Below are 25,729 nucleotides of genomic sequence, written 5' to 3' on the forward strand. Positions count from 1 at the left end.
GATTTGAATGTGAAGGTTAGGGATAATTTGTCTGTTAATAAAGAGATGATTTTTGAGTGTTTTGTTACGGAGGTTGATAAGAATGGTGACCCATTTTTTATTGCTGTTTGTTACCGCCCCCCTTCAGCTAGTGTAGATTGTTTTTTAGAATTATTAGAGCAAGAAATGGACCTTCTAACTCGTAAGAACATGCCGTGTTTTGTGTGTGGAGATTTTAACAATGATTTGAAATTATTAGCATCTAATTTAAAAGCCCGGAATTTTTTGAATTTAATGTTAGATTATGGGATGCATCCTGCTGTAAATATTTGTACTAGAGTGACGGAGTCATCTTCATCTCTAATTGATAATGTATTTTTGAATGTTCCCCATGATTCGTCAAGTGTTGTGTTAAATGATGTTTCGGATCACTTTGGTTTGGCTATATTAGTTCCGGGTATATTTATTTAAGAATATTAATATTAATTGTGATGCTCGCCCTAAGCCTAAGAAATTATTAGTTGATTCAAATACTATTTCAAGATTTAAGCTTAGGATAGAACAGTTAGACTTTAAATTTTTACAAGAAGAATTAGATTTAAATTTGAAGTTTGAGCTTTGGTATGGTAGGATTAAGGATATGTTTTTGGAATGTTGTGAAGTGTCAGGAATACAGAAGAGAAGAGTTTCTCCGAATAAACCTTGGATTACAAAGAGTTTGTTACAGTCAATTAATAGAAGACGTTTTTTATATAAGTTGTCAACAAGGAGCAATGATCCTCATGATAAAGTAATATATAGAGTTTATAATAGTAGGTTAAATGCTGCACTCCGACTGGCTAAGGTAGAATATTATAAGGTTAAATTTAAAAAAGTTGAGGGTAACCCGAGTAAGACTTGGAAATTGATTAAGTCGGTGACTTGCCCTGGTAGCGTCTTGATCTGTCCAGATAATATGGGAATGAATAATAATGTTGCAGATGAGATGTGTAATCACTTCGCTACTATTGGACAGCGTGTGTCATCATCGGTGCCAGTATTTGATCAAGATGGAGATTTCTGTCAGTTCCTACCTGAAGATTGTGATGTGTCTGCGTACCTTAAATCTGTAACTATTGATGAATTATTTGATGTTAAAAATAATATGAAAAATTGGTGCATCAGGAGGCAATTTTATTTCGTTGAAGGTTTTGAAGTCGATTTTACCTGTTATATCTAGTCATTTTTTAGGACTGATAAATAATTGTTTAAAAGCTGGAATATTTCCCGATTGTCTAAATTGCGCGAATGTTATCCCGATATTTAAAGGAGGGGATAATAAATGTTTTAGTGATTATAGACCGATTTCTTTACTTCAATTTATTTCTAGAGTGTTTTAAAAGTTGATTCATAGTAGGATGGTAAGTTTTTTCGAGAAAAGACAATTTTTTAGTTCTAGTCAGTTTGGGTTTAGGAGTCATCATTCTACAGAGCATGGAGTTTTGTTCTTAACAACTTTTATTAATGATGCTTTAGACAAGGGTCTGAAGATAGCTTCGATATTTTTGGATATTACTAAAGCATTTGACTCTGTTGATCATGACATACTAGTTCAAAAGCTATATAGTAGTGGTATACGTGGTGATTTTTTAAATGTGATAGTTAGTTTTCTTAGTGGAAGGACTCAGTGTGTCGTCATGGATGGAGTTACATCTAAAATTGAATATATTTCGATTGGAGTACCCCAGGGTTCCGTTTTGGGCCCTTTGTTGTTTTTGGTTTATATTAATGACCTTTGTAGAGCTTCAAGTAATGTGTCTTGTTCTTTAGACCTTGATACTTACGGTACTAATGGAATTCTACCATGTTTTGCTGATGATGCCCATTTCACTGTAGCTGCTAGAACTGAAAATGAGTTGATGACTATATTGAAACAAGGTATTTCTTCGATTGAAAAGTGGATGCGAGTAAATAAATTGAAACTGAATCATAATAAGTCGAATTTCTTTATTTATGGTAGAATTACTGGACACTATCCATGGATTAATAGTATAGAAGTAGGGCACCATACTATTGTAAGATCTACTAGTACTAGACACCTTGGTGTTATAATTGATGAAAGCCTTAGTTTTAAAGACCATATTGCATCTGTTAACAGCAAATTATCTCGTAATATTGGTATTATGCGTAAACTTAGGTATCTTTTTCCGTGTGAAATTCTGAGAATCTTGTATTTTTCTATGGTTCACCCCTATCTCATTTACTGTTGTATGGTTTGGTCGAAAACACTCGTAACTAACCTCCATCCGCTCTGTGTAACACAGAATATGGCAATTAGAGTTCTGTATGGTAATCAAATTGACATATCTGTATCGGTGAGGAATCTTTACCGCGAGTATAAAATTCTACCGTTAGCAGGAATATGCGTATTCTATAATGCTCTGTTTATGTTTAAATATTTAGCTTCGGAGTTACCATCATGTTTTTCAGGAATGTTTAGTCTTGCGTCTACTATTCACGATCATTTGACAGCTATGGTCACGTCTAGGTCTAGGTTTTCAATTCGCCATGTTGTTCCGTTAGTTTGGGAGAGTTTGCCAGAGGATTTGAGGAATGTTGGGGGTTTGCAGGAGTTTCGTAAGTCGCTAAAGAACCATTGTTTTGATGTGTATATTTTGAATGGAGTATTCCACGCCACTTAAGTTTTGTTTTTGAGGAGGGTTTAGTTGCAGCTGAATATGTTTATAATTATTATAATTTTGTTGGGTGTTGTTTGGAGGTTCGTTGGTTTTCGGGTCCGGTAATTTGAGCTCTAATTATGTTTTTTTTTTTTTTTCTATTTCTTTTTTTTCTTCTTTTTTTTATATATTTTTTTTTGGTTTATTGGTTTTTTTATTTATTAGGATGGTTTTCTCCCGCACAAGCATTGCTTCAGGGAATCGATGATGTATATGTTTTTTTTTTTTTTAAATAAACCCATTGTTACTTAACTACGTCTTAATTATATTTCTATGTCTTAACTTTATCTAAAAAAAAAACATAAGTTTAAAAACTAATATAATTAGATTTATTAAAAAAAGAAGAGAATTGAAAACCTCGAATTATTTCCCTTTATGTGTTATTTACTTTGTCTTTAATAACTCGATGACCTGTGTTTCTGAAGCTAGAGTCTCGCAACAGTGACGCAAAACATTTGTTTTGACGGCAAAATTTGATTGCAAATATTCATTCAAGATTATTTCTGGTTAAATGGAAAATAAAGGTTAGTAAAATATTATCACCTACCGATGCTTTCCCTTCATTTTGTTAATATTTCTATTATATCTAGGCAGCTATTACGCCTACATAATGCTAAAGATAAAGAATAAATAACAGACAATGCCATCTTTAATTTTAATTAAAGGCCTCATTGCTATTGTATGATTACTTTCAACCAATCAGAGGCCTTTTCTATTGATAAGCCTACGGAATTTAATAGTAGTTAGCTTAATTAAGCGCGGGGTTCAATTCTATTATCTTTTCTTATTACGGAAATTCTTTGGCTAGCCCAGTATCATCTTCACCTAGGAAACAAAATTAACTACTTAATAGATACAACTAGATAACAACTTCATACAACTAGTTCATACAATTTAATACAACTGGATACAACTTAGTTAGATACAAACTTATCTAGACACAGAAATGAGACAAACAGTTTCCTTAATGATGGCCAATTTTTTTCAATTTCCAAAAAGTGGCCACAAGTAGTATAATCCTGTTAGTTCATAGAGCTTTTTTGTGAAATGAATCAGAACGGGAGATTGTTGACATAGACAATTTTAGAGGTGTGCTCATATGTCTCTTGTGTAAAACAAGACTTTCATAAATATAACAATAAATTGGGTATTCAGCTATTTGTGACAATCTCTTTGGATTTTTGACACACAAGGGAAGAAAGCAGCAAGTTCGTTAATGCGTTAAAATGCGTTTTAACGCATAAAATGCGTTTTTGCAGCGACATTTGCGCCATTTTTGGCCTTAACAAATTTATAGAAAAGAAAGTTAAAACCAAATAGCAATAAGACCCTCTCCCCCATATTCAGAACACAGTTTTGAATCTTACCCATCCATAAGACTAGATTTTATAGGTAACCCTTGCCTTGCAGAGTATACTTTTATTAGTCGTATAAAGGCTGACAATTTCTTCCTTGTCCAGGCATAGATAATAACATATAATGGAAACTACAAAACCAGACAAAAAGGAGTATGTAAAACATTTAAAGATACATTTTTAACTTGTTTTCAACTGGATGCAAGTCATTCTGATGCAATCATACTTAACGTTGACAGCGTTGGTCCCTTTTCCTGAAAAGAGACAAAATGAATAGTAGCATATCTTATTACATTAATCGAGCAAAAATTGTACAAGTAAATTTTTTCTCGGAATATTTTGCAAATTTTTTTTTTTTTCTGAAAATTGACATACTAACATTTTTAAAAGACGATCTAGATACGCCATAACTTTGGGAAAAATTCATTTCCCCTCTCAGCCCACTTTATTTTTTCCATAAATCGTCTGCTGACTGAATTTATAGACCCATGAAAGTTGAAAACCTTGAGTATGAGTAGTACGAGTCTCAAGACACAATTTATTTGTCGACAAATCAGTTGATCCAAGCTTGTGTCGAAATATATTCCCGCTTGACAGCTATAAAGTGAATATAGGATTCTCAACTGCTTCACATTAAAGGCTACGTATTGCAGCAAAAAGTTACAATAATAATTATATACCAGGGGACCGAGTTTCACTCACTGATTATTGTTTGTTTAATAAGGTTGTTAGTAATAAGATAACTGCTCGTTGTCTGATGCGAAAAAAGCAAACAAAAACAATCTAGATAGGTCACAACTTTGATAAAATTCGTTAAGGGCCTTAAATAATCGTGGAAATTTTTTTGTCCATATGTTTGACTTCAAAAATACCCTGATGCCCTAATATATTACTCTCTACAACAAAGAAAATAAAATAAGTCCTGTGGTGGCGCAGTGGGTTTGATCTCAGCTTGGTAATACACAACCCAAAGTTCGAACCGAGCTGTAGCACCACGCTGCAGGGCCGACGCACGGACCCTAGTAGTCAAGGACTGCCGTTAATCCGACACAATACAAATACAAAATAAAATGTAATTAAAGTTGTTCGCGAATGAGATTAAAAAAACTGTTTCTTTTCATCAAACCAATCCTATACTATACTATCCTATACTCTGTTTTTGTGCAAAGGACGAAGGAGTGAAGGAGTTAATCAGCTCTTTTTGGGCCATCTTACTCTAAAGATTGGTCAGACTGATACGCATTACTTCGTCTATCTTTGATGAACAGCCATATAGCAATTGCTAAATTACTTTTAAATTACGACTGTAAAGTTAACAATAAAAATGGAACGCGTTCCGATACGCCACTTCATTTGGCTGTTAATAGTGGTAATATAGAAGTTATTAAAATGCTTTTGGATAAAGGTGCTAGGATTCATGCAAAAAAAAAAAAAAAAAAAAAAAAAAAAAAAAAAAAAAAAAAATGTGGCGAAACTCCACTTTCTGCGCAGTAAGAAAAAATAATATCGAAACTACATAATTACTTTTAAAGTGTAGAAGTGATGTTAATTAAAGAACCGAAAATGGTGATAGTCTACTTCGTTTAGCAGCTCTATACTATAAAGATACTATCCTATGCTATAAAAGAATATTTGAAAAGTCAACGTCCTAACCGCTGGAATTCAAGAGAAATCAACAGTATTTTAGGCCATTTAATTTCAACTAAAAAATAACAACTTCCTGGTTTTCTGTGTATTTAATAATCTTCATTTGATTTTCGAACGCTTGTACTACAATATGCATGGCCCCTTTGGCAAAAAAATTAAAATCAGGAGTTTTAGCCTGATTAATTTAATATCTGAAAAAATAAATGGCTCGAAAAGATCTCTGGGCATTAATGAACCATTGTCTTTAAAAATATGCGTTCGGAGGGACTTGAAGCCACGATCTACTGTACATTGACAATAATTGCTCGCAATAATTTTTACCACGCAAATTTGTCTCCAAGATTGGTCGGGAGGGCCATTTTTTAGAATTCTTACAAAAAATTCTTACAAAAAGAATTCTTACAAAGGAATTCTTACAAAAAGTTACAATGCATGAAAAATCAGCCTAACACAGTGACAAGAGATAAGTAAGATATAGAAATAAAAAAAACCAAAATTTTAGTATATAGCTGTGGTGGTAAAAAAAAAAACCGTGTGGTTTTACAAAAACAGTAAACACATTTTTTTGTCAAAAGCCACCAAATATCAAAAACTAAACGGCAGAAAAAATGTGATAATTAGATATACCATTTATCTAGGAAACTATCTCACACGATGATGCAAAATAGGACTTTTTCTTTGATCTTAATGATGAGAATTAACAGAATTTATAATTAGCCAAAATTATTCGAATTGAAAGAAAACGTGGCGATTTATTTACGAAGTTATTAAAATTACAAACACGATTATTAACTAAACCCAAGGGTGAGTGGACTTATTCACGGGAGTTATCCCCCATCCCATAATTCAGACAAGTTAGAAGTGTGAAACCAAATTGAGAATTTTTATTGCGTACAAAAGAGACTTTTATGTTATTTGCCTGTTCTGTAATGGTCTTTCTGTTATTATTGTTAGTCAAATTTTATAAGTGGGTGATGGTACTTGAAGCAGTATGTAAAGCAGATAGTATGTAAAGCAGATAGTATGTAAAGCAGTATGTGTATCTCATGAGTATGTAAAGCAGTATTTTTCAATTAGTTTAAAAGTCTCGACGTTGTTCCTCCCAATTTTGTTTTATAATTAATTTAGGCGTATTTAAACTATGAGTTTGAAACATTCGACAAAATTATTTAAAATAAGATTAATTTAATAAAATATATTAATTTAATTTAGGATTAATCTGAAAGACAAGTATATTGGATTAACGTTTCTCTTTTATCACGCTTAATTGAAATATGCAACATATTTACCATGGCTAGTCTTTTCAAAGACAACCTAGGCCCTGCGAGGTGGAAAGGAGAGGTCCCTAACAAACCCCTCAGTCCGACTGAACATTAATGAGATAAAAATAAAATCATAAAATGTTATTTTATAAAAACATTTTCAGCAGTGTAAATATAAGTATATACATTTAAATATAAGTAATTTAAAAGTATAATCGTATTATACCGCTGTTGAAATTAAATAAAACAGCACGCAGTAGCAGCCTTTCACAATGAGTAGTTTAGTGGGAATTGTCATCTTCAGATTAAAAATAGAAATAACTCTTATAGAAATAGAAAATAGAAATAATAATAGAAATATAAACAAAACAGCAGCCATTTTCAATAAGTAGTTTAGTGGGAATTGTTATCTTCAGATTAAAAATAGAAATAATTCTTATAGAAATAGAAAATAGAAATAATAATAGAAATAAAAATAAAACAGCAGCCATTTTCAATAAGTAGTTTAGTGGGAGTTGTTAACTACAGATTAAAAATAGAAACAATTGTTGAGATCGAAGAAGAAGCATAAAAAAGGGCTCAAAATTTGCTAAAAGTGGCAAAAAAGAGGAGAAATGTAAGAATAAAGAAAATTAGGTAGAACTTCATTAAAATTAATTTACACCATCTTGCTAATATAATCAAAGTGTATATTAATTAGTTTCATTTAAGTCTATGATTAGTTGGTATACAAAATTCCCCCCCAGGAAAAATACGAGGCTTTAAAATGTCTTCGGTAAATCCATTAAAACGGACGGTTTGTATCAAGCGAAAGACCTCCGACAAGCGTGATGAGGGAGGAGGTGACAAATTAGATGAGCCTGAATTGTCTTTAGTCATCTTCATACAATTGTCTTTATATCATCCTAAAATGACCGGGTTTCATGGGTTTTATTTGATTTTGTGAGTTATTAAATTTTTCCTTTTGGCATCTTAGACTCACCATGTGAGTCGTTTATAAGAAAGAATAAATTTTTGAAAAACAAAGCCAAAAGAGTGTAAAAAAGGCCGCAAAAGGAAATTGGTCGAAATGGACGGAGGCAATTACTTCAAATGAGGCCAGACCTTTTAGAAGGGGAAACGGAAAGGGGGGCAAAACAGGGGCAGATGCTTCCTCTTATGTGTGGGTACCTAATACAGGTAATCAAAATCTTGTATTCTTACCAGACACGTTGCTTTGGCGATTAGAAGAATCCGCCATGGTAAAGCACCATGAGGTGGTGACATTTTTCTTGACATTTTCTGACGTTATGGTGGACTGCCAAACAAAAGGCTCCAACCTCCCACTGAAAGAAAGATTGCAATGAAACTAAGTCCCTAAACCAAACCTTAAAAGTTAAATTTTTCCAGCTTTTTGCAAATACAGCGTTGGTTATTCACTAATGACTCGCCGTCTAAAAATTGTTGTTATTCTTAGAAACATAAGATACTGGAGTCCACCGTATGTGTAATTTAAAAAAAAGGAGAAGACGGAAGATAGATGATCATTAAGTCAAAATTTGAGCACAATTCAGAAAAGGACAAAAAATAGGAAAGGAGAGGAAAATTCGTGTGATAAAAAAATACTAAGTAAATACATTCGACAATACTAGTCAATGATCTTGTAAACATAAAACAATTTATCGATTTATTGCCTGATTCTTAGAATAAAGTCAGGTTTTTCCCATCACTCAAATTTTTGCCCAACAGTTTCAATAGTTTTCACTTACTTACTTACTTACTAACTTAAGTCCCATCCATCCCGATGGGACGTTTTGGAGCCGCTCCTTTCGAAATTTCATGAACCAGTGCTCGACATTGCTCGATATTCTCGATATGTGCGGTTCTAGATAGTTGGGTGATATGTTACCAATCAAAGTTGTCAACCCACCTCTTACCAGGTCTTCCCCGTGGTCGAATAGGGTCCATTTTCTTAACGTACCGAACCAGCGCAGTTGCTGTCTTCGAACTTCACGTCTAGTGGTTTTAGTCTTCTACGAACTTCTTCATTTGTGACACAGTCATTGTATTTAATCTTCACTATCCGGCGTAGGCATCTTATTTCAAATAAAAGAAGGATGTCCTCGTCTTCAGCTTTTATTGTCCATGTTTCACACCCATACAGTGCAATGGCTATGATCAGGCTGTTAAAAAGGTGAGTTTTCAGATCGTTCGAAAGTTTCATTCTTATTTTATTTATTAACTCGTCTTTCTCAACTCACCGAGTTATATTTTTGACACATAAACCCGCTGAATTTGTGAGCCATTTTTTAACCACTTCCGAATGTTCAGTCACTTCCTAGTTGTATCAATATAAGCACTTCCGATGACAGTGCAACAACATAACACCTAAATTCCTCCTCTTGTATCAATAAAACAGCAAAAACGGGTAATGGGGCACAGCAAAAAGAATAAAACAAACATTATTATACAAGACTTGATAGCGATAAGACAATTCTTTTTTCATTAGACAAGCTTATAGGAAAGATATCTTGCAGAGAGGCTGCAATAAAGGAAATGGAAAGGATGCGGAACTATCAGCCACAAAACTGAAGATTATCGGTATTTTTCTCTGTTTATTATCTCTCACTTCAGGTTCTATATATCTTCATTTGTTTGTCGGTTTTTGTGTTTGTTTATATGTTTGTTTTTCGTCTGTGTTGGTTCAAGGTGTGTCCTACTTCAAATGGCTCCAATTCTGGCTCAAATGGCTTCTTCATAAAACTGGCTCCAATTGGAAACCGAGAGGACATAGAAGCTAGAAACATGAAATGTATAGACATTTTCAGAAGAATAAATGCACTTTCATGATAATAAAATCGGAAGACTAAAAGGTCGAAAATAATAAGTGTAAACAAATCAGTTTTCTTTTATCTCATTTACAAAATGGACTAAAAATTACAGTTTTTTTCTTAGAATCTACTAATATAAGTTAAACCTGGGGGCGCAAAATAGATTCTTAATCTTAAAATCAACATGAATTAACTAAATTAATTTTTAATTAGCTTGATCTTTTTAACAAAATTAAATAAAAAAAACAAGTTTTTTAAACTGAAAGTAAGGAGCGACATTAAAACTTAAAACGAACAGAAATTATTCCGTATATGAAAGGGGCTGTCCCCTCCTCAACGCCTCGCTCTTTACGCTAAAGTTTTTTATTGTTTTAAAAAATAAAGTTGTGAGACAGAGTCAAACTTTAGCGTAAAGAGCGAGGCGTTGAGGAGGGGACAGCCCCTTTCATATACGGAATAATTTCTGTTCGTTTTAAGTTTTAATGTTGCTCCTTACTTTCAGTTTAAAAAACTTGTTTTTTTTATTTAATTTCTGATCGTTTTTTAGTTAATACAGCTTTTATTTTGGCTCACCGTCATTGAATAAGTAAAAAAAATTTGCATAAAAATTTTACTTTTCTTTTGCTAAATGGCTGTCTCTAAATTTGGTTCTGACGTAATTTACAAATTATCTTACGTAACGAACTTCTATATTCGTATATTTTTCTTCTGGCAAAAAATACGCAGATAAAAAAGTTGCAGATATTTGCAGATATGAGCTTGAAATCTATGTAATAGGGTTTTCTGATACGCTGAATCTGACGGTGTGATTTTCATTAAAAATTTTTCACTTTTAGGGGATGTTTCCCCCTCTTTAAAAAATCAGGTGAGTTTTCTGAGGCTCGTAGCCTTTGATGAGTAATACTAAACTTAATAAAATTCATATATTTAGAATCAGCATTATAAGCCCATTCTTTTGATACATTTATTGACATCAAAGTTCCGTTTTTAAAAGTTTCGCTTACTATTGAGCCGTATCGCTTTATTTTTTTTTATTGTTTTTTTTTATTGCGTATATGTTATTACGTATATGATGGAGTTCTCCCCTTAGTCAATACCACGCTCTTTACGTTAAAAGTTAAAAAAAATTTTAATACACAAACCCCTGAATACCAAAGACCGTTTAATTAAAATATATAGCTCTTTCGAAACAGCTAAAAAAAAACCTTTAGCGTAAAAAGCAAAGTATTGACGTTGGGGCGAACCCTTTCCTATACGTAATAATTTCTCTCCATTTTAAGTTCTAATGTTGCTTTTTACTTTCAGTTGAAAGTACTTGTTTTTTTTAATTTAATTTCTGATCGTTTTTTAAATAATGCTCGGCGGCGCCCCCTTCATAGAAATGTCCCTTACCCCAAAGAAACATCCTCCACGGAAAGATTCTCCCGAGTAACCCCCTACTCCAGCCCCCCTCCCCCCCCCCACCAGAAAAAAATTCTTCCTGAAAATGTCTGTATACTTCCCAATAACAAATACAATATGTAAGCAATGGGCAAAGTTCATAACTTGCAGCCCTTGCCCTGGGAACTGTGGGGGATTAAGTCATCCTAAAAGACTTATTTATTAGATTTTCGACTATGCTAAACACAAAGGCTATCTCAAAATTTTAATTGGGTGACTTTGAGAAAAAAATGAGCGTGGGGGGGGCCTAGTTGCCCTCCATTTTTTTTGGTCACTTAAAAAGGGCATTAGAACTTTTAATTTCCGTTCAAATGAGCCCTCCTACGATATTCTCGGACCGCTTGATCGATACGATCACCCCTGGAAAAAAAAAACATATAAAAACGCATCCGTGATCTTTCTTCGGGCAAAAAATGGAAACTTCCACATCTTTGTAGATAGGAGCTTGAAACCTCTACAGTAGGGTTCTCTGATACGCTGAATATGATGGCGTGATTTCCATTAAGGTTCTATAATTTTTAAGGGGTCTTTCCCTCCTTTTTCGAAAATCAGCCAAATTTTCTCAGGCGCGTAATTTTTGATGGGTAAGATTAAACTTGATGAAACTTATATTTTTGAAATCAGAATTAAAATCTGATTCTTTTGATGTGTCTATTGGTACCAAAATTCCGTTTTTTAGAGTTTCGGTTACCATTGAGCCGGGTCGCTCCTTACTTACAGTTCGTTACCACGAACTGTTTGATTTTCTCAACTCGCCGAATTTTGTCATTTACGTATTTATAATTTAGATAAATTCTATGTATGTGTTATGTAAAGCCAAATCTGTTCCACCATTCATTTCTACTTATTCATAGATTCTCGAAAAAAAAAAAATCCATTTTATATTTTAGTCCATTTTGAAAACAAGTTCTAAAAAAATTACTTTTTTTCCGAATTTGAGTGTTATTATTTTTTCAACGCAGTCTAGTTATTTCATATGTTCTTTCTGTCAACTGTAACTTTCTATTAGAGTCTAATTTATTTTTAGCACCCATAATTTCTGGGTAATCTAAACTTTGTTGTCTAAAACACCAGATACAGGGACATATACCATGGATACAAAAACTATAAATAAATAAAAAAAACTGCTTATTATAATTAACATACAAATTTATTATTTATAAGTAAATAATAAAAAATAACAAAATTTAACTGCATTTTGAATTATAGCATAAGACGTTACATCAACTTTTTTAAACAGAAAAAAAAAATCTAAAATACTCAAATTTCTCCAAGATAATAAACGAAAAAAGATGTGTTATGCAAAGGCTATATAAAAATTGGAGCCCTATTGAAGACAGCATATTTGAATTCACCCAAAAAATTTAACCAGAATCGTCTGTTTATTATTATTGGTTTGAAAAGAAAAATAAGAACATTAGCAGTACAATGTATAGGGCGGTCTTCGCGACATGGAAAGCAGATCTGGAGCCACTTTCCATGTGTTTCTGTGGATGAAGACGGAAAGGAATCACTTTTTGATCAGGTTTTCATGACTTGGAAACGCTTTCTACTTTTTTGGAAAGCGAATCCAGACAGGTCGTGGAAAGTGGAGTTGGAAACGACATTTGTGGCGTTATTTTCAAAAAGGCCGAAGACCGTGGCTAGATTTGTGAAAGAACATTTTTGTGGCACAAATTAAGAGGGTCAGGTCCTATTACAAAGTGCAGATAGGCTAGATAGTGGTCCTGAAACTTATTCCACTAGTTTTCCTGCTCCAAGCGTCATCTTCAGTTTCTACTTTCTCATTTTCACTTTGCAGCAGTTTTTGAAACGTGCGACCGAGCAGGAAAGTGTTTCTGGAAGTCTCGCGTAACCGCCCTTATGTTAATGTCACACAATAAAACCAGCAAAGTTCACTGCAGGGCGTTATTTCTGACGAGCCGCGTCTTAGCAGCTGAAAAGTGCGAGTCGCAAATATATAATAGGAAGCGAAGCTAGCTTATAAGACGTATACCGATCCTCCTGGTACCTGGTTGGTACCAGGTTGGCAGGTACGTACCTGGTTCGCAGGTACGTGGTTGGGTGCAAATCATCTAACGCTTCCCGTGTTCTTCTCCTAGATTTCTCCAGGTACCCATTTAGAGTTGAGTGGACTCTGGCTGAGCTTACAGAGTCACATCATTCCCCCCCCCCCTTCTAAACCAAATAACCAGCGACACCAGGGCTCGAACCCCTGTTCTCAGGATTTCAAGTCCAGTGCGTTAACCACTCCGCTAGGAAGGCTCAAATAGACCTGCTTGTAAAAATTATCGAAACATCGACTGGAGAAAAAAAATTATTTGAAAAATAGATTTCCCATGTGATGCCATGTTCTCCCATAGCTCTTACGTAGTAAGACAAAACTACGTTTAGTAAAACAAAACTCACCAAACAATCCCCATAATGCATAGGATAGTGGGATAGCAGATAGGGTAGGAAAAAATAGGATAATTGTAGCATTTTAAAACTTAATGGGTTCCTTTGTGAAATTGCAATCTAATAAAAAGAACTAAAAGTGAAATTCCTCATGACTGGTTCTTAAGTATGAAACTGTAAACCACTAAAATGAACAAATTTTTTTTGAGTCGCAATATTTTTTGCAAGTAAACGCCCTGTTTCACAACCCTGCTTTGCTTCCTTATGCTATTCACTACGAAATAAAGAACATAGTCAAAATTGTAAGCTTTTTTTAAAGCTATGAGTACAGAAATTCGGATCCAGCGCTAAACTTACTAACCAAAGACACATTCAGCTACCATCAGGATTCGCCTTTCAATTCTAGCTATTTCTAGTCCTTTTAGAATTATCGGCCTGGTATCTTTCCCATAGTCACGAATATCAGATGAAAAGCGAAGCTGGCTCATAAGACCGACGTATCATAAAATTATCATAATTATCATATAAAATTATCATAAAATCATAATATTATCACAAATATAAACTAGAAAAGCAAATTATTTAAAATTGCCTTTTTCATTTCATGCCATGTTCTCTCGTAGCCTTTGTCCTGGTCCTAAGGACAAAGTATACCGAAATAATCGGTATAAATACGGATTGGACACAACTCTTTCTTGTTTCCTTAAGTTGTTGAAAATGGAAATAAGGAAAAGAGTTAAAATTACAAGTTTTTATTTAATCTATGAATACAATAGTTTAAATTTAGTGTTAAAAACTACTAACCAAAAACACCTTCCGCTAGCACCTGGATTCACTTTTCAAGTCTTGCCAAAATAGGCCTGACAGCTTTCGTGTAGTGGCAAATATCAGATGAAAAGCTAGGCCAGTCACAGACTTCACTAGGCAGTTCGCAAACAACGCCCTGATGCCACAGCAACAATTATTAAGTAAATCCGATAGTTTATGAGGCGGAATTCAGCCAGGAGGTGGCTGAATTCAGTACAAAAAAATCAGATCAGGATCGCTCACTCATTATTTTTTTTCATCAAAAAAAAAAAAAAAAAATTAAAATCAACCGCTAAACTTTATTCATTTGAAAAAAAAAATTGTAGTGCAATCTATGTAGACATCACATGACAAGAAGAGCTTAAAAAAAAATTAGAAGAACTGAAAAAATTTTCTTAAAAAATTGTAATTAGTTATTTTATTAGAGCATCTAGTAAGAGGTAAATAAATTATCTATTTACTGAGATGATATTTCTCTGCAAAACAGTTTGGCAAAGAACTTGAAAAAGGAGAGTAAATGAAGTATGAAATTAATCTCCAACTTAAACTGAAAAAATGATTCGCAGCACCAAATATCGATTGCCTTAATATGGAATAAACAATGTCATGTTTCGTCTAGAAATTTGTTCTTCCTCGTTTTTCCTTGAACTGGCCATGTGATCGTACAAAAGGATCCTAGTGTCACAGATTCCGTCTATCCAATACACTAGGCTATGCGTTTAAATTAAACATGCACAGGAACTCTAAATCATAAAATGACAAAATATAATAAATCTTACTTTTCCAGAGAAGAACGGCTAAACAAGTGACCCTTCAGTCTGTAGTGCTAGGTTATCCCAATAGAAATATAAAGAAACAAACCAATAGGCCTATAAATGAAACAAACAAGATATTTTCTACGAATCGCTAGTCAGCAAAGCATTACCTTTTTAATAGCTCTGCTAAAAAACCCATAGGAACGTCAAAATCAACAGACGTCAAACCTTTATCGTCAACTTTCAATGAAGCAAATATCTTATCCATAACATTGACAACTTTGGCTTGAGGAATTTTGAGATTCTTCAGTATCAAAATAGACATTTCAAGTACCAAATGAAAGTGTTTGAGAACCTTGACGGATTCATTTGCGTACTCAATGAAGTCAGAATTTATTGAATCAGGCAGGGCTGATAGAATTTCTTCCTTGTTTGCCAAATTTGCGCCTAAAATAAATAGAAATTTTAGGGGATAATATTTCCAAAAACCAGAAATTGCTATTTCTCTGACATAAGTACATAAATTGTAATAATTGAATGCAAAAAGACTTTTAGCCTAAAAAATCTTAGATAAATAACGTTTTACGACTTGGAAAACTTCATTTTAAATATTAAGAGATTAATATAGCAATCCACATATTTTGAAACTTGGCTATCGGACAAATATTTTCTAACTGCGTAGGCCCAATATATCCAATTACTTTTCAGAGAAAATCAAGGGTAACGTCATTTATTATTATTACTATCATTAATGATTTTATATACTATTATTAATCATTTATTAATTAGTTAGGAACACTTACCAAAATTTACTTCTAGTTACCTTATCTAAGAAGTATGTTTTATCTAAATTTAAGACGAGTAAATTTTGAACATTCTAATGGACAATGTACTGCTTAATTTTTTATTCAATTAAATAATAACCGACAAATTCAACTTATTAATAAACCTTAATCTTTTTGATCTTGTGTTTCTTTAGAATATCAAAACAGTAGGTTCATACTGCTTACACACAGTTAATTGTAGAACTTAAAGAAAAAATAGAGCTCTTGTTCACATCATAATCACTTTTTTTTAGCCAAAAACTAGTTTTTATATTTTTAGCCAAGATGTCGTTTTTTTACATACACTTCTTTATAGTTTCTAAGCTAATAAAGTTTTTTTTTTTGCCAAAATTTTTGTCGGATAGGAAATTCAAATAATATAATTAGTCAGACAAGGCTTACTTGGTGATGCTCTAATTCAAAGGCTTTTATTTTAACTAATAACATGATCTCAGATAGATGGCACTGCGATTACATTCTCAAAAGATTATAATTTCTACTCTTTTAGTGTGAGTCTAGCACTCGTTACCACCTTTTTCTAGTGTGACTCAATACTGCAAACGGTCAATAGGTTCATAGTAGGCTATAATGTCGAACGTCCGTATAAAGGTTTGTGAATCCCGTTCATTTTTCAACAAACAGGGCCTGCCTAATTATCAAGGGTGACTCTTTCCTTTTACATCTCGTGACGTTTGTGGCTAGGAATAGCAATATGTGAAACTCCAACTAAATCACTCATAAAATGAACCACTAACGCTTCTTGTTTCTTTCAGTTTCTGTTCTCGTTTCTTGTTAAGTTTCTTTCAGTAAGTTTCTTGTTTAGAGTATATTTTATTGCGAAAATTGTAGAGGATCTCAATCATAACATATTTTCGACGCTAAGACTTACATTTTCCATCTAGAAAAAAAAAACCAGTAATTCCCTGACCGATTATCTTTTTAGGTAAGACCGGTGATATTGTTCAATGTTTCCAAATGTCACAGTTTTTAATGTTTCATTACACGGGCATCAACATATGAATATATTATGTATATGTTCATGTTGTATGTGAAATACCCCAAATTGGTAGTGTAATTTATTAAATAGACATTATTTCAGACTGCAAGGTGGATTAAAATATATACAGCAGACGGAGAGTGGATTTAGGTATCATCATACTTGTTAAAAAAATATCTTTTCCCGAAGTGGCTGTGCAAAGAAAACAGACCTTGCGCATACTTATATAGCTAATATTATGTTCAAAGGACAGTATAATAATAGTACAAATTAAATCAGAGCAACTAAAAACAAATAAACCCAACATAAAAGTACCAAGGAAAGTGAAAATGAAATCTGATTATTTGAATTGATTAAGTGGAAGCTTACCCAACCCTACATGTACCTCAGCCTCAACCCAACCTCAAAGGAACAAGGACAGAGAAAATGAAATCTGATTGCTTGAATCAGTTAAGCGGAAACTTATCCAACCATACATGTACCTCAACCCAACCTCAAAGGGCCAAGGAAAGTGAAAATGATTATTTGAATTGATTAAGTGGAAGCTTACCCAACCCAACATGGACCTCAGCCTCAACCCAACCTCAAAAAACCAAAGATAGAGAAAATGAAATCTGATTGTTTGAATTGGTCAAGCGGAAACTTACCCAACCGTACATGTACCTCAACCCAACCTCAAAGTGTCAAGGACAGTGAAAATGAAATCTGGTTGTTTGAATTGGTTAAGCGGAAACTTACCCAACCATACATGTACCTTAACCCAACCTCAAAGTGTCAAGGTCAGTGGAAATGGAAGCTGTTTATAAGAATTGTTTAATTGGAAACTTACCCAACCATACATGTTCCTCAGCCTCAAATTATCAAGGACAGTGAAAATGAAATGTGATTATTTGAATTGATTAAGTGGAAGCATACCCAGCCCTACATGTACCTCAGCCTCAACCCAACCTCAAAGGACCAAGGACAGAGAAAATGAAATCTGATTGTTTCAATTGGTTAAGCGGAGAATTATCCAACCATACATGTACCTCAACCCAACCTCAAAGTGTAAAGGACAGTGAAAATGAAATCTGATTGTTTGAATTGGTTAAGCGGAAACTTACCCAACCATACATGAACCTCAATCCAACCTCAAAGTGTCAAGGACAGTGGAAATGGAAGCTGTTTATTTGAATTGATTAAGTGGAAGCTTACCCAACACTAAATGCACCTCAGCCTCAACCCAGCCTCAAAGAACCAAGGACAGATAAAATGAGATCTGATTGTTTGAATTGGTCAAGTGGAATCTTACCCAACCATAAATAAATCTCAACCCAAACTCAAAGTGTCAAGGACACAAAGTTTAGTTGAGGAACATACATGTTCCTCAACCTCAAATTATCAAGGACAGTTAAAATGAAATCTGACTATTTAATTTGATTAAGTGGAAGCTTACCCAACCCTAAATGTACCTCAGCCTCAACCCAACCTCAAAGAAACCAAGGACAGAGAAAATGAGATCTGATTGTTTGAATTGGTTAAGTGGAAATTTACCCAACCATAAATGTATCTCAACCCAACCTAAAAGTGTCAAGGACAGTGAAAATGAAGTTTGATCATTTGGATCAGTGGAAGCTTACACAACCCTACATGTACCTCAGCCTCAACCCAATCTCAAAGGACCAAGGACAGAGAAAATGAAATCTGATTGTTTGAATTGGTTAAGTGGAAACTTACCCAACCATACATGTACCTCAACCCAACCTCAAAGTGTCAAGGACAGTGGAAATGGAAGCGGTTTATTTGAATTGGTTAAGTGGAAACTTACCCAACCATACATGTTCCTCAACCTCGAAGTATCAAGGACACTGAAAATGAAATCCGATTGTTTAAATTAATTAAGTGGAAGCTTACATTGCCCTATATGTACCTCAGCCTCAACCCAACCTCAAAGGACCAAAGACAGAGAAAATGAAATCTGATTGATTGAATTGGTTAAGCAAAAACTAACCCAACCATACATGTACCTAAACCCAACCTCAAAGTGTCAAGGACAGTAGAAATGGAGGCTGTTTATTTGAATTGGTTAAGTGGAAACTTACCCAACCATTCATGTTCCTCAGCCTCAAATTATCAAGGACAAAGAAAATAAAATTTGATTGTTTGAATTGGTTAAGCGGAAACTTACCCAACCATACATGTACCTCAACCCAACCTCAAAGCGTAAAGGACAGTGGAAATGGAAGTTGTTTATTTGAATTGGTTAAATGGAAACTTACCCAACCATACATGTTCCTCAACCCTAAATTATCAAGGACACTGAAAATGAAATCTGATTATTTGAATTGATTAAGTGGAAGCTTACTCAACTCTACATGTACCTCAGCCTCAACCCAATCTCAAAGGACCAAGGACATAGAAAATGAAATCTGATTATTTGAATTGGTTAAGTGGAAACTTACCCAAGCATACATGTACCTCAACCCAACCTCAAAGTTTCAAGGACAGTGGAAATGGAGGCTGTTTATTTGAATTGGTTAAGTGGAAATTTACCCAACCATACATGTTCCTCAACCCAACCTCAAAGTACCAAGGATAGAGAAAATGAAAACTGATTATTTAATTTGGTTAAGCGGAAGCTTATCCAACCATACACGTACCTCAACCCAACCTCAAAGTTTCAAAGATGGTGGAAATGGAAGCTGTTTATATGAATTGGTTAAGTGGAAACCTACCCAACGATACATCTTCCTCTACCCAACCTCAAAGTACCAAGGATAGAGAAAATGAAAACTGATTATTAATTTGGTTAAGTGGAAGCTTACTCAACCTTAAATGTCTTGAACCGGATAATGACTTTTTAATGAAAATAATCACCGTATGCAGTTGTACAGTTTTTGGCAATAGCGGGTACCAAGTTTAAAAAAAAAAGAAAATATGGGGTGAAAATCAGCAAAAAATAGATAAAAACAAGCTGCACCAAAAACCTTAGGAAGCAAAATGTAGCTTATAGCAAAAACATATCAGATGTAGCTGATAACTCACTGGTGAAGGCGTGCACGTAGTCGTGTTTGAATTTCTCGATCCCGCAATCGACTAATAATTGTAATGGTTCTACTTCTCCAAAAACCGGGTTGCTTGATCCACGCAGACTTTTAATTAAGGCCTTACCCAATAAAGTCTTCCCTATCGAAGAAATCTGAAATATAAATATATACATAAATATACGCAGTCAGCCACAAAAAATACGTTAAAGGGGGGGGGGGGAATCTGAAAATTTCTAGGGGGAGTGTGATGCTTGAAAAAAGCAGCTTGTTTTAATCATTTTTCAGGATTTTACCAAATGATAATTTTACTAAGACATTTTGGCGTTTTTTTCTTTATATATAATATTCTAGTTAATTTTCATCCACTGTCCTAAATCCAGCCTGAAAGTACAGAATTCAAGGAAGTACGCATGCTTGAAAAGAGCTTGTTTTAATGATTTTTCATGATTTTACCAAATGATTAATTTACTAAAATATTTTTGGCGTTTTTTTATAATTTTGCCGTTATTTTAACCCACTTTCCTAAATCCAGTATAGAAGTAGGGAAATAAAGGAGTGACAATTTATTATACACTGTCTTCGTATTATCTCTGTTAAATATCAAATTGACCTTAGGATTGCGTAGTAGAGATCCCGTTGAAATATGGATTTAAAAAGAATCTGGAAGTCATAAATAAAATGAAAGTAAATGCCATTAGATGTGTGCCATTAAAAATGTTGTTATTAAAAACGTGCCATTAAAAACGTAAAACATTGAAAATTTGTCTCAGCTTTAGGTACTATGTTATAATTATGTGATTTTACAACACATTAATTAAAAAAAAATTTCCACAAAATAATTTTTTCAAAGAAAAGTATTATTAAACAAAAAATGAGCAAAAATAAAATCAAATAATCTACGAGGCGTGAAACTACCACAAATCAGCATAATAAATGAAATCGATAAATAAATGAAACCCAAAACGAACAGAAATTACAATAAATAACCAAATCAAACTCAAAACGAGCAGAAATTAAAATAAGTTGGGCTCAAAATCCCTATGCCTTCCCAAGGCCAGAACATAATTTGCACTTCACTGAAAAAAAAATATAAATGTTTTTACTTTTATAACTTTAATAAATCAAATAATATTAACATTTTGATTACTAAATATCAGTAAATATATATTAAACTGACACATTTGTATTTTTTTCAGTAAAGTGCAAATTATATTCTGGCCTTGGGAAGGCATAGGGGTTTTGAGCCTAACTTATGTTAATTTCTTCTCGAAAAAAAAGGCTATCTCAAATTTTGATTGGATGTGTTTCGGGAAATGGTGGGCGTGGAAGGGGTGTTAGTTGCCTTCAAATTACTTTTGACTATTAAAAAGGGGACAAGCCACTCCAATTTCCAATTGAATGAGCCCTTTTCTAAGTTTCTACAACAACTTTTTCGATACGAAGTGCCATGCTCTAAAGGAAAAAATAATAGATAGTGTACTGGGTTAACATCGTTCTTATGAGCCCTCAGGGCATAGCTTAACACCCTCGCCTTGAGGGTTGTGGGTGAGTGTCCTCCTCAAAAACATATTTTATATCAGAAAATCAACTACGCTGAACAAAATCGCCATCTCAGAATTTTGATTGGATGTGTTTCGGTGAATGATGGGCGTGAGGAGGGGGGCTATTTGCCCTCCAATCACTTTCGACTATTAAAAAGAGCACTAGCCGTTTGAATTTCCAATCGAAAGGGCCTTTTTTGAGGTTTCTACGACAACACCTTCTACAAAAACATTATATGCCCCCAGGGCATAACTTAAAACCCTTGCCCCGAGGGTTGTGGGGGAGTCTCCTCCTCAAAAAGATATTTTCTATCAGATAATCAACTACGCTGAACAAAATGACTATCTAAAAATTTTGATTGTATGTGTTTAGGGGAATGATGTACGGGGGGGGGGGGGCTAGTTGCCCGCCAATCACTTTCGACTAATAAATAGGGCACTAGCCCTTTGAATTTCCAATCGAAAGAGCCTTTCTGGAAGTTTCTACAACAATGCTTTCTATAAAAACTTTATATGCCCTCAGGGCACAACTTAAAACCCTTGCACTAAGGGTTTTGGGGGAGTGTCCTCCTCAAAAGCATATTTTATATCTGGAAATCAAATACGCTGAACAAAATGGCTGTCTCAAAATTTTTATTGGATGTGTTTGGGGAAAGGATGGGCGTGGGGTAGGGGTCTAGTTGCCCTCCAATTACTTTCGACTATTAAATAGGGCACAAGCCACACCAATTTCCAATTGAATGAGCAATTTTCGAAATTTCTACGACAACTTCTTCAATACGAAGTGCCCTGCTCTAAAGGCAAAACAAAATGATACATTGTGGCAACATCGTTCTTATCTCAGGGCATAATTTAAAACCCTTGCCCCGAGGGTTGCGGGGGAGTGTCCTCCTCAAAAACATATTTTCTATCAGGAAATCATTTACGCTGAACAAAATGGCTATCTCAAAATTTTGATTGGATGTGTCTGGGGGAATAATGGGCAGGGGGGAGGCTAGTTGCCTTCCAATCACTTTCGGCTATTAATAAGGGCACTAGCCCTTTGAATTTCCAATCGATTGAGCCTTTTTTGAAGTTTCTATGACAGCGACTGCCGCATCTTGAATCTTGCCGCATATCGCCCGCATCTTGAATATGCTTGTCCAGTTTGGCATCCTGGCATCTCCCGTGATGAATCAGATAAAATTGAATCTTTTCAAAAAAGAGCCAAAGAAACTTTGGTACCATATTCACTCCTTCTAAAAAAGGCCAAGCTGGAAACTCTTGAGCACAGGAGAGGAACACTGTGCCTCCGTTTTGCAAAAAATGCAATAATAAACCCTCGCACGGAAAACATTTTCCCCAAAAGACACTCCCCATCCAGACACCGCCTGCCACGTACTGTATCTGAATCCATCCCTATCTTGTCCCCCATCCGTTGTTTAACCTCCAGATATGAAAAAACCTTTGTACCCTTCATTACTGATCAAATAAACCACTAGTTTTTTTTTTTTTTTTTTTTTTATTTGATTTTTTTTTTCTTGTGATTCCCATGCTGGTGTCCGTTCGGCTCTTACGTTCCCTCCCCTTTTTATATACTCTCTTTTTAACATTGTTTTTATCTCAATTTTTGTTTTGGTTTTATTTTAATTTGTGCCTTTTTAACTTTCTTACATTTGACACATTTTGTTTTTAGACTAATGAATGGCTTTGCCTTTCTGATATTGTTGTTTTTGGCATTGTTTAGCCAGTTTTTTAGTTGTTGTGCTATTTGTGTGTCTTTTTTTATTATATGACCCCGAAATGCGAATTCGGCCCTTCGGGGCTTGTGATAGTCATTTTTTGAAATAAATATCTTATCTTATCTATAAAAACCTTATATGCTCCCAGGGCATAACTTACAACCCTTGCCCTGAAGGCTGTGGGGGAGTGTCCTCCTCAAAAACATAATTTCTATCTGGAAATAAGCTACGATGGACGAAATGTTTATATGTAAAATTTGATGGAATATGTTTCGAGAAACGGTGGACGTTAAAGATGTGTCAGCCAGCTTCCAATTACCTTTAACTGCTAAAAAGAGCACACACCCCTCCAATTTCCAATTGAATGAGCCCTTTTCTAAGTTTCTACAACAACTTTTTCGATACGAAGTGCCCTGCTCTAAAGGAAAATAATAATAAATAGTACATTGTGCCAAGATCGTTCTTATATGCCCTCAGGGCATAACTTAAAAACCTTGCTCCGAGGGTTATGGGGGAGTGTCCTCCTCAAAAACATACTTTCTATCTGGAAATCAACTACGCTGAACAAAATGGCTATCTCAAAATTTTGATTGGATGCATTTGGAGAAAGGATGGGCGTGAGGGGGGGGGGGGGGTATTTGCCAACCAATAACTTTAGACGATTAAAAAAGGCACTAGCCCATTGAATTTACAATCAAATTAGGCTTTTTTGAAGTTTATACGACAACGCCTTCTATAAAAACCTTATATGCCCCCAGGGCATAACTTAAAATCCTTGCCCCGAGGGTTGTGGGGGAGTGTCCTCCTCAAAAACATATGTTCAATCTGGAAATCAATTACGCTGAACAAAATGGCTATCTAAAAATTTTGATTGGATATGTTTGGGGGAATGATGGGCGGGGGGGGGGAGGGGGGCTAGTTGCCCTCCAACCACTTTCAACTATTAAAAAGGGCACAAGCCATTCCAATTGAATGAGCCCTTTTCGAAGTTTCTACGACAACTTCTTCGATACGAAGTGCCCTGCTCTAAAGGAAAACAATAATAAATGATACATTCTGGCAATATCTTTCTTATATGCCCTAAGGGCATAACTTAAAACCCTTGCCCCGAGGGTTGTGGGGGATTGTCCTTCTTAAAAACATATTTTTATCTGGAAAGCAACTACGTTGAACAAAATGGCTATCTCAAAATTTTGATTGAATGTGTTTGGGGGAATGATTGGCGGGGGGGGGGGGGCGGATCGTTGCCCTTCTATGACTTTTGACTATTAAAAAGGGCATGAGCGACACCAATTTGCAATCGAATGCACCCTTTTCGAACTTTCTACGACAACTCCTTCGATATAAAGTGCCCGGGTATGGAGAAAAAAAACACATTGTGCCCACATCGTTCTTTACTTAGGCAACGTTATTGCGCTGCTTATGATTCTGTTGACAGTAGATTAAGTGTTCATAGAGAAATCATATTTTTATCATGTCTTTCTGTCGAACTCTGATATGATTTTTGTATATGTAAAGCCGTCTTGTTCAATGTCGAGACTGTAAAAAAAAAAAATTCTAAGAAATTGTTTGTTTCTTTCCTCTATACTTTCCTTATGTTTTGGAGGAGTAAAGGATACTTTTTGTCTATATAAGGACGTCCAATAACAAGAATATACACATGTTACCAAGCAAGAATTTTGGAAATAAGTCCCAAGTTGCCAAGGAGCAAGGTCCTAAATGTTATTTAAAACAGTAGAGGAAGCTTCATGCAGCCGTCACATGGATCCAGTCTCGTTTCCCAAGCCTCACTGACATGAATATCAATTCTCCGAATGTTGCCTCCCTGAATGACATTCCTCAAAATCTGATTTCCACATTTCCATTTCCTATGCTTCTAAGTTTCTTTTGGGGAAGGGGAGAAAAAAATAAAAGTTTTCACAATTCAAAAATTCTTCAAATGAAAAATTCTCGAGAGTTATTTTCCTCCAAGGACAAAGAAGATTCTCGGAGATTTCATACGAATTAGGGACAATTAGGGATAACTTTTCTCCGTCGAAGCCTGATACAATTTCTAACATGCATAAAGCAGTGTTGTTTGCTGTCCAATCCCTAAAAAAAATGAAAACATTGTCATTGTTTTGTGTGAAATTTCTGTTTTTGTATTAAATTTCTTAACCTTCTTTGCAAAAAGTATCACTATTTTATTTGTCGTCAGGCAGTCTCATCGCTTTTGTCAGTCACAGCAAAATATTTCATTGCATTTTTTTTCTATCATAGACAGAGTAACATTGTTTTTATCTGACGCTGTTAACAATGTCAGGTTTTTTTTCCTATTGCAAAATAAAAAAAAAACTCGTAATTTTTAAGTTCGTGGTGTCTTTTGAGATCAAAATAGTTCCTCACCCAATGAGATTTCGTTTCTTCACAAGCCTTCTTGTCTTGATTTGTGTTTTTTAGTTCCAAAGCTAT

General features: G+C 34.5%; 1 protein-coding gene across 1 annotated transcript in view; it reads right to left on the reverse strand.

The window, feature by feature from the left end:
- Window positions 1-3,610: 3,610 nt before the first annotated feature.
- Zwilch (zwilch kinetochore protein) overlaps window positions 3,611-25,729 on the reverse strand; it is a 55,591-nt gene continuing 33,472 nt past the window's right edge. The window contains exons 9-12 of the mRNA XM_089104144.1: window positions 20,015-20,168; window positions 15,340-15,616; window positions 8,164-8,285; window positions 3,611-4,305 (exon numbers count right to left, since the gene is read on the reverse strand). Of these exons, the coding sequence (XP_088960270.1) occupies window positions 4,232-4,305; window positions 8,164-8,285; window positions 15,340-15,616; window positions 20,015-20,168 (627 nt within the window). The 3' untranslated portion in view covers window positions 3,611-4,231. The remainder of the gene's footprint in view (window positions 4,306-8,163; window positions 8,286-15,339; window positions 15,617-20,014; window positions 20,169-25,729) is intronic.

This window comes from Artemia sp. Qi Xiang Cuo, chromosome 18 (assembly GCF_049724085.1).
Source record: "Artemia sp. Qi Xiang Cuo chromosome 18, ASM4972408v1, whole genome shotgun sequence".
NCBI lineage: Eukaryota > Metazoa > Arthropoda > Branchiopoda > Anostraca > Artemiidae > Artemia > Artemia sp. Qi Xiang Cuo.